The sequence below is a fragment of the Paramisgurnus dabryanus genome, chromosome 15 (assembly GCF_030506205.2).
Source record: "Paramisgurnus dabryanus chromosome 15, PD_genome_1.1, whole genome shotgun sequence".
NCBI lineage: Eukaryota > Metazoa > Chordata > Actinopteri > Cypriniformes > Cobitidae > Paramisgurnus > Paramisgurnus dabryanus.
Window position 1 is genome coordinate 35,012,075 of NC_133351.1, and position 10,310 is coordinate 35,022,384.

General features: G+C 35.7%; 2 protein-coding genes across 3 annotated transcripts in view; one reads left to right on the forward strand and one right to left on the reverse strand.

Annotated features, from left to right (window-relative positions):
* itga6a (integrin, alpha 6a) overlaps positions 1–3,230 on the forward strand; it is a 31,104-nt gene extending 27,874 nt beyond the window's left edge. Inside the window, exons 25-26 of one of the 2 annotated variants that reach the window (XM_065293242.2) lie at positions 1,528–1,651; positions 1,987–2,126. In XM_065293242.2, coding sequence (XP_065149314.1) covers positions 1,528–1,635 — 108 coding nt within the window. In that variant the 3' untranslated portion in view covers positions 1,636–1,651; positions 1,987–2,126. Of the gene's footprint in view, positions 1–1,527; positions 1,652–1,986 lie in introns of both variants that reach the window. The other variant, XM_065293241.2, reaches the window with a different exon arrangement.
* Positions 3,216–10,193, reverse strand: cybrd1 (cytochrome b reductase 1). The gene is made up of 4 exons (XM_065293243.1): positions 9,930–10,193; positions 5,324–5,532; positions 4,774–4,928; positions 3,216–4,661 (listed from the first exon to the last, which is right to left on the reverse strand). Exons 1-4 carry the CDS (start codon positions 10,114–10,116, stop codon positions 4,394–4,396), a joined length of 819 nt encoding a protein of 272 aa, XP_065149315.1. The 5' UTR covers positions 10,117–10,193; the 3' UTR covers positions 3,216–4,393.
* Between the last annotated feature and the right edge of the window lie 117 nt (positions 10,194–10,310).

Below are 10,310 nucleotides of genomic sequence, written 5' to 3' on the forward strand. Positions count from 1 at the left end.
AAACATTGGACACTTAAACAACCTTTTACGTATTGTACACGTCTTTTATTTAGCATTAAAGATACCACAAATACAATATTAAACAATTTTTTTGATACACCCATTTTATAGTGTTCAAAATACAGATTTTGAAGGTAGTGGAGCACGTTCAGAGTTCCAGACAGCAGACGACTCTAAACCGGACAGTTGTCTGCTGTCTTCTGTGCTTACTCCACTAAACTGTAAAAAGTGAAAGTTGGATTAACTTAAAAAAATACTCAAGTTGGTAAAACCTTAACAATTCAAGCTTTATCAACTTAAATTTTCACTTAAAGTGGAAAAATTTTAATTTTAAGACATATCAAGAAAATATTACTTTTTCCACATTAAAGTGCTATAATTGGGTCCCCAGTGCATCTATCACAAAGAAAATGTGGAAAAAAACAACCCACGAACTTAGTTTTGGTAAACCATTCTCCACAAGCATGTGAAAAAATAGCTCATTAAAATTTGGCTCCCCTTGTGATGTCAGAAGGGGTTAATTCCATCCCTTAACCTGCACTATCCAACCATAGCACTGACATTTAGTGCAGAGATCAACTCATTTGCATTTTAAAGGATACACCTAAAAACGGCACATTTTTGCTCACACCTGTGTTAATTTTAATGTGTTATAATAAATTATCTACTGTATATGATATTTTGAGATGAAACTTCACATACGTACTCTGGGGACACCAAAGATTTATTTTACATCTTGAAAAAGTCTTGTGAAATGTCCCCTTTAAAAGATCCAACTTTTACTTTTTTTACAGTGTAGTATAACAATAAAAATCACCTTGATTGTATCTGCTAAAATATCATTGTAAAAAAATGGCTTGTTAGTATCATTTGTTTACAGTGTTGGGGAAAGTTACTTTTAAAAGTAATACATTACAACATTAAGTTACTCCCCAAAAAAGTAACAAATTGCGTTACTTAGTTACTTTTCATGAAAAGTAATGCTTACTTTTTACATTTGCGTTACTTTTTCTTGGCTGAAACGTTCTGCGTTCAGAAATGGCATATTTCATCACAAAAATATCGAGCTCTGGCCTGCCATCTCAGTTTCTGACTCAAACTGTTCCCACACAGGCGTGTACGCATAGAGTGCATAATTCTATGTCGCCACGTTCACTTTAATTCAGTACATAATTTTTTTAATTGAATTAATTAAACTGAAAGTAACTTGCGATTACTTTTTTTAAAAAGTAACTAAAATATTAATGTGTAGATTTAAAAAGTAATGAGTTAGTTTACTCGTTACTTCAGAAAAGTAATATTATTACGTAATGCACGTTACTTATGTATGCGTTACCCCAACACTGTTTGTTTACAGATACAAATTGCTTTGAAATGTTATCTAAAGCCGTCACATATTTCAAATGTAAAAGTACTTCATAAGACCCCTGTCGCTTAGTCAGATAAAAATGTGTGGACCCCATGGTCTTTAGGGCGAACTTTATCATTACATGTTTACAATGACCCTTGAATTTGCCCCCTTTGTAGTGTGGTTTCTTCAAGCGAGCCAAGAGGGACGAGTATGACGCTGCATTTCAGAAAGCTGAGATTCACGCTCAGCCTTCAGATAAAGACAAACTGTCCACTGAGGCCTAACTCTCTCTTCACCGGGGTAAAACATCATCGCTGCGGCAGAGCTCGTGTCTGCATGACGTGTGGCCTAACTATTCACTAACTCATCTTTTGCTTTGACTAAAGGAAGGGAAAGACTTGCGCTCCACGCCGTGTTCCACTCTTTCCAGATCATGTGACGCTGACATTTGTTGTGTATATTTGAGAATGCCTCTTTGTCAATCATCAGTGGATGATGTGCTTTTAAATGTGCTTTTTGTCAAGCATGTCGTGTCCCTCGCTGCCTTCCGTACCGCAAAGCTCATAAACGCTGAGTGACTCTCTGAAGCGTCAAATTTGGTGTTAATTTGTGTCCTTTTCTTCTTTTTCTGTCAGTGTGGATTTTTCAAACGCTCCAAATATGAAGACAGCGTACCGAAATATAATGCAGTGAGGATTCGTAAGGAGACGCGTCTCTTGAAAGATGGAGAGGTCATGTTAGATCCCTTGGAGAAGAAGCAGTGGATGACCTCATGGAGCGAGAACGAGAGTTACTCTTGAGACTTCATCTGCTGTGGACAATTTTCTGCATCTCTGTTTGGAAGAGGCTTCAGGGAAGACTGAAACATGCGCTGTCTGTGAGCCTGCTGTTAAATGGAGATCAAAACATCATGGAGATGTCTTTAAACAGCCACGTGTTTCTTATTACTGAGCAATGACAGAGCGTCAACACTTGGATTATCTCTGAGCCTTAAACATCTCCCTTTAAAATGAATTTGTATATTTTTGAAAGATGCATGGGATGCCAAGACTGTATTGTCTTTTGTCTGTAAATATTTTGAGTATTTTACAATGCAGTTTATTTATTTTGTCTTGTTAGTTTTTTTTATTAAGATGCCTGCTGTGCATGAACTGGCCAAAGATTTTTTTCATGTCTGTCAGTAACTGTAAATGTGAATCTTACCAGACAGGCAATGAAAATAAACAGAAAAGTCATTGATTCTTCGCTTTACGGCGATGTTCGATTCGAATGCATCAGCTGTTGCTACTGGAGCTGTTGACTACTACTGAAGAGATTGGCATCATAAAATACATTCAAATATTTAAGGTTTGAACTCTGTTGCCTTCTGTAGTTGGCATTTTAACAGATTGTAGAAACAAAATATTTTTACCTAAATATGAGCTGATGATGAGTTCTGTCATCATTTCTGTTAAACAAAAAGGAAGATATTTTGTGGAATATCCGATAGGAGGTCCCAAAAGAATACTATGAAAGTCTTAACAGTTTGGTTACAAATATTTCTCAAAATATCTTCATTTTTGTTCATCAGAACAAAGAAATGTATGCAGGTTTGTAACAACACGAGTAAACGATGACAAAATTGTCTTTTTTAGGTAAACTGTCCCTTTAAGGCATGATGTACTAATCATGCTAACATGATTCAATTTAGGTATTAGCTCATTATGATTCATAAACCCTCATTATAAAGTTACAGTTTTCTTTTTAGGTCCACATGATTTCCTCTTTATATAAAATGAAGTCTTTGTTCTTTCTTTTCTTTGTCACACTATTGTTCAATTCAGTGCATTCAACAAACAGCAGAAAATACAGTACAACAATAAAATAAGGTATAAAACATGTTTTATTGTAGTCCCTCTTACAGCATTTTCATTTCAAAAATGGGGAAAATACACAAAAATGCTTAAATATTATTGATTTGTATTGACCATTCATACTAAAAACATGACGTCGAATGATAAATAATCTTGCAATAAAAATAGAGCACAAATATTGGATATACAGATCATTGTACTAATGCTAAATGCTCCTACTAATAGCAAGTTACAATAAAAAATACTTACTAACACAAATACAAACTTTTAAACACAATGTGTACTGCAAATGACTTTCTTACTTAGTCTTTGTCTCGTTTTCATTACAAATATCTAAAAAATCTTAAATTAAGATGCATTTTTCTTGATGAGCAAAATTACCTAAGAAAATTTGTCAATTTTTTTGTTTTTTGACAAAAAATATACAATTTAAGTGAATTTGTGTCTAAAACAAACAAAAAAATCTGCCAATGGGGTATGAAAAACAAAAACTCTGAATTTTAAGTTTTAAAAATTTTTATTTCATTGGCAGATTTGTTTTTGCTTATTCACTTAAATTTTAATATATAGACCTATTTTCTTGCTCATTAAGAAAATATATCTTGATTTAATAATTTATTGATATTTGTACTGAAAACAAGACAAAAGTGTGTGTGCCAAATAAATGAACTACACTGGTAATGACTGTAAAAAATAAAAGTAGGTTCAATTTTAAAAAAGAAATTAACCTGGTTGCCTTTTTTTGTTAATTCAACTGAATTATTATTATTGGTTGGCAACTATTTAGTTAACTAATATTTTTAAGTTGAATTACCAGGTAACTTACTTTTTCAAGTTAAACCTACAAATCTTATTTTACAATGTAAATGTAAATGCCCCTGACTAAGATACAGATACAGTGTGTTAAATGTTGATATAGTACAAATATTGAAAAATATAAACCATATATAGACAAATATGAGGTTTAGAAACAGCAAGAAAGGACATCACGTGCTTCTGTATGATTATACACAACTGAATTCACACAAACAGATGTTAGATTAAAATGCCCTTCATAAACTGAAAACACATTAGGCTTCCATAATAACAAAGATTACCAGTGGGTAACATAAACAATACTTGGTCTGGTATGAAAGCTCTTCTAGAAAATATTTCGCTTGATGATATTTATCTATCAGTAACATTGGATTTATTCAGATTCTTCTGTTTTTCCATTACGACGGCGCGTCTCAACGCTGGACTCTTGATCGGATCTTGCGGCTACGGCAGTGCCCCCTTTGATCTCCTCTGGACTTGTGCTGGTATCGTGCAGGGTTTGTGTGATCGGTTCACTCGGTCTCTTCCAGGAGGGTCGAGTGGCAATCCAGAGAACAAGACCACCAAACGCAGCGATGAGCAGACCGAGAACATTAACCAAAACGGCCTCTGGTGGAGAGTCTTTATAACCTGGGCTTTTCCTGCACGTGAGACATTTGGAAAGCTTGGATTACTGGCTGAATTGGAAACAGTCTAGCTAATTTATTTGTGCTTTACTGTTATTATTTGATTTATATATTATACTGTACTTACAGGGCAAATATAAGTTTCTCTGTGATGCCCATGAGAGCTGTGGCGATCACGGTGGTAAAGATGAACAGGCCGCTATAGACGTGTACAGGCATTAAAGCAGCACGCACATATGCTGGACTCACAGGTATCAGGTAGACAGCGATGCCCATAACTATCTGATTCATGAAAGAGATTAGGTAAAAAATGAACCATCACAACTGAGACAGCTCTTACAATAACAAGTGTTGAAATTTACTATTTAAAATGTAAAGCAAACATCACAACATTAGGTCTGACCTAATATAATAACGCAAACACTCTCCCCAATTCTTCACAGTTATGCCATAAAAACATATGACCGCCCAGAGGCTATAGCTACTATTTATACGTGTTTAGTTAATTGCAAAATCAGCCTGTTGAAATTAAAAAAGGTCAGACAGAAGATGAATTATGGCCATAAAAATGATACATAACGCAGCATAGGAGAGGATAATATCTGAAATTCAGAAAACTGAATGAAATGCTGTAGTATATGGCCCCTGTTGATGTGTTACACACAGTAATGCTTTACCTGTACTGGGTAAAAGATAACAGCAGCCAGACCCAGCCAGCTGTGTAGACTGTACATATTAGGGATATCCTTTGCATTGTGAAAATCAAACACAGCCACCACAGAAATGACGGCTAGAATGAAGGCAAGAACATGAAGCCCTGCGTGGATCAACTTCATCATCTGCTTACTGCACTTCCACGTCCATGGCAGCCGGTACACGACAATGGCTGAGAAAAAAAAGTGTTGTTTAGTTGAGAATTGATCTGGGAGAAATCAGGCAAGTCATATTAATAATGATTTAGGATTAAGAGACTGTTTTAATAGGTGTGTATTAGGTCAGTGGTTCTCAAACTGGGGGCCGTGAGATGGTGCCGGGGGGCCCCAGTTTTATGACATTTTATCAAATAAATTAATTGATCATGAATTCTGTGTAATTAAACCTAAAACAAATTAGATTACTAACCAACAGCACTACTTTGTATACTTTAAATGTTTTGCCTAATTAATTAGAACAAATTTGTCATAAATCATAAGAACCACTAAACATTAGGTTCTGAGGTCCAGAATTTAATTTCCGACTCTCTGTAAGCCGATTGTCTATTTGTTTTATATGCAAACAAATGACCTGTGCAGGATTGTAAAGTGTATATGTGTGGGGCATTCCACCAAATCTGTGCCATTTCTGGACATTATGGCCTGGTTTCACAGACAAGGCTTAGCTAAAGCCAGGACTATGCCTTAGGTAAATTAACATGTTTAAGCATCTTTAATGAGCATGCCTTAGAAAAGAAGGTTACTGGTGTGTATCCTGAGACAAATCAAAGCCATTGGCATATTTTAAGATCTGATAGTGCAAGTTATTTTCTGTTTAGACGGCTCAAACATGTGTTTTAGTCTAGGACTAGCCTCAAGCCTTGTCTGTAAAACTGTGGGTATATGGATAAAAATGCAAGACGACTAACTCTAAAAGTGTCCTCCATGTTAATCTAACACCAAATTTAAACTGTATAATTTAAAACATTAATAAAAAGTACAATGAACATTCAAAAACTGCATTTTATATCCATCCCTGCTCTCTGTTTCTATACTTCACCTTTAAAGGACAAAATCCTTTAGATAGATTTTATTTTTTTTGAATTTTTGTGTTGGAAAAAGCCGTAATATTTTAGATAAAATGAACATTAAGTCATGTCCCCAGTATTTCACACATCTTCTGAAGGCCATGTGAAGATCAGAAGTCACTTTTTTCATTTTCTTTTCTGTATATTTTATAATATTGATGCTATGACTGTGAATGTCAATCTTAAACAGGGTTGCTCAGGTTTCACCAAGAGACCATTATGAATGAAATTTAAGCCCTATATCACAACAATGAAGTCCAATTTTATAGTGCAGTGTGCATGCGTCCATGTGTTTTTTTAAGACCTTTTATCTTTCATGACAAAAACAAGATGCATTTTATTGGGGTGTGACAAGACACTTACCCAACAAGATTAAACGAGACTTGAGATTAGGAACACTAGAATAAGACTAGACAAGATGTTTAAAGTTTTCTAATATTATAAGATATTTTGTCACCATGAGAATTCAGTATAAAGTTTTAAGAAATCTGCCTCCCACTGATTAGTTCTTCAGTGTTTTAAATTACTATTTCATTTTCTGCAGACAACACTTTTCGACAATTAACAGAGGTAAGAAATTTAAGACTTGGGTTAATAAAATTTAAGATAGGATAAAAATCTGTGCATTTGTTAGACTTTTTAAGACCCCGCAAGAACCCAGTTAAAGAAAAACTATTGTCTGATTCACGTTTTAAAATTTCCTTTGGTGTGTGAGTGTGTATTAGTACATGTTAATGATATCCAAAAGGTACAAACCCCAAACTAAACAATGTCGCAAATTATCGTCTCCAACGTAAATCTCTTTTCTTGGACTACAACAAACACATGGATTGTAGGCAACAGTTTACTTCCTGTGAATGGTGATGTAGACAAGACCGACATTATCATAATTCCTCACGCTTCCTCACAGCCTGTCAGTTAACTTCTGATAGCAACCGAATCTTTCAAACATGGTAAGGAGCGTCACATTTCCAGATAACGTCAGAGGTATTCAGATCAATCACAACGTACAGATTAGCTGGCCAATCAGGGACACAGCGGTTTTCAGGTCGCTGAGTTTCGTACAAAATCAATGCGTTTCAGGAAGACAGGATATCTGGAGCTACAAAAGTGTATGGTATGTGGAAAATTACTAGAATTTGCCAGTGTCTTCAAGCTATTAGCATACCATGGGCCTGTTAAATGCAGGGGCGGGTCTAGAGAATTTTTCATGGGGGGGCCGGACTGGGGCACAGACTTAGAGAGGGGTGGCACATTTAAATACATATAAACAGTGAATTAGTGTAACTTGCCCTACATTGAAGGTAATAATACTGTATACTGTATCCTGATACATTCAGTACATTTAAACCTCCTGATGTGTTTTTGTTTTAACCTCCCTCTGGTCTCTGCATGTAATACACATACCTTGGTTTGCAGAAAAGTCAGTGGACTACTGCTGCGTCTTCCTCTCATCCCTCTCCTCATGCCTTTCTGCTTCTATCTCTCTTTTTTTCTTCAAAATGAAGAAATTCTGAATTTTTTGAGACCTTTTCATTGGTCCTATTGCCTGTATCTGACTGTCTGTCTGTCCCTAAAGAAATAATAATGCATTTTTCTCAGTTACTTTATCAAGTCATAAACTAATTTATTTCCTAAAGTTGAATGTTGTCCGCATATCATCTTAATAAAGATATTACATTTGGTTGTATTAAATGGCATATTGCACAGAGCCCCAGTGAGTTAATGTATAGAAAAAAATAATGTTTATGTTGTTTTCTTTAAATATGCTTCTGAGGCTGTGGTCTGTTGCATGAAGCTATTTGAACAACAAACTCTTAATTTTCAGAATTCAGAGTAAGTTTGGAGTCGACAAATCCAGATAAATCCAAACTGGTTTAGATCAGGATCAGATGTTGGACAATGCTTGGTTTAAACTTTGTGTTTTATCTAGAGTTTGCAAAGCCTGTGCACCTTGAAAGTGAAACTTGCTTCATGCAACAGAAAATGTACTTAACAAAAGGAAAACAGTTAATAGCAATGAAAGTTTAGAGGCTGAGGAAATTGTAAACGTTTATTCATAGTCGTATGACAAGTTAATGTTTTTGCATGCGCCGAATCAACGCAAAGCTCTCTCCGTGTGTCGACTATTGAGGGCACTTGTCGTCTTAAATAAACCCATGCACACACAGACGGCGCAGCTTAAACCTTTTTCACTATCTGCATAAAACTCCTTTCTCCGTCCTCTGTGTTTTTCCTTGCTTTTTCTTGGTGCCACCACCGTTCGTTACTATAAGTGTGCGCCTACTAATTGACTCCGATAACAACATGTCACGGTAGAGTGGTTCCTCGGGTCTAGACAATTTTTCATAGGCGGAGCCTCCACAAAAATTTATATTTTAATATTTTAAGCTAATAAAAAAAATGTAATATAAATAAATCAAAGCCCTGTAAAATATGAAGTTTTATTTTAAGAAAAGCAAAACCACTAGTACATAATTAATACTGACGAGACTGAAGGTGTGGGAGGGGGGGCACTTGAGGTGGCCAATCAAATTGTGGGGGTGGCCCGTGCCCCCCCTGCCCCCGCCCCTGGTTAAATGCTTTATTCTGATTGGTTGAAAAATCGGGTGTTGATTATTTTTCTGGTAACCGTGGTATAGGTATTGAATAATTGACTCCGTTCCTTTAAATTAATTTAAATAATTCAACAGCCTGTCGTCAATTATTCCCTTACATAATTCAAAGGACCAGAGTCATTTATTTCAATTATACCACAGTTACTTGAAAATAATGCACATTGTTGTATTCCACCTTGGGAGTGCATTATTATCTGATAATTCAACAGCCTGTCGTCAATTATTCCTTACAGATTTTATGCAGTTATATTTCGTGTATTTGCTGTCTGTCTATGCAAAAAAATCAGTCCTGTTACCAAAATGCCTCCATTTTCCATTAAGACACAATGTTAAAAATAAACTAGTTACCAGAGATTGACCAATACTCATTTTGAAAAGTAAAATGTGTGTGTTACTAGATTTAGTGTTAAAAAAAATCTATTTTGACGAGTTACATCATGCAAATAGCATCGATTCGGTGGAATGGCACATGCAAGTAAATAATAGTCAAAATGCTTTACGTCGGGAGCGCGCCTAACAATGCTGCCTGCGTAGGGCAGCTCTCTCTTTTTAAGACACAGCCACCATACTTCCCGCAAAAAGAGAGAAAAACACTTATTTTACTTAATTTATGTCTGTCTACACAGACCGTTAAGGGTAAAATTAAACAAAAACGGCCTGCACGCTTGTGAAATCTAAATTTCAGTTGCAACATAATGTCTGACTCATAAGAGAAACGTCAACACATAATAACTGCAACAATGTAACGTTTTTACGTAAACTTAAGAATGTTGTTTGCATAAGATATAATCTGCTTAAGACGTTTTTGATACTTTAAGTAGGGCCCGGATCGTTTAACAACATCTTGGTGCAAGTTACGCAAAAACAAACATTGAAACTCCTTACCGATTCCCTGAAGAAAAATAAAGCCGATGACCATTAACAACGGGTGCCAGTTAAACTCAGCCGATCCTCCATCCCAACCGAGTCCCTCTCGGAAGTGTAAAACCCAAATTAAAACAAACGCAATCGATAAAAAACCAACTGCCAAAGCCAGAGAGAAGAAAATGAGAAAAAGCTTGTTCCCCATCATCGCAAGCGGACTCGTGTGATGTGTTTAAACCTCAAGTGGCAGAGAGGGGTCGACAGCGGCTCACTTTTGTATATCACAACACGAGGCTGTGTTTCAAATTCTAGTAAGCAGCCTACTTAGGCAGCATGGCTTGATATCAAAATATTGTTTTTGAATGTTTCCGCAACATGTACAAAAAACAATGCTCCAAAATA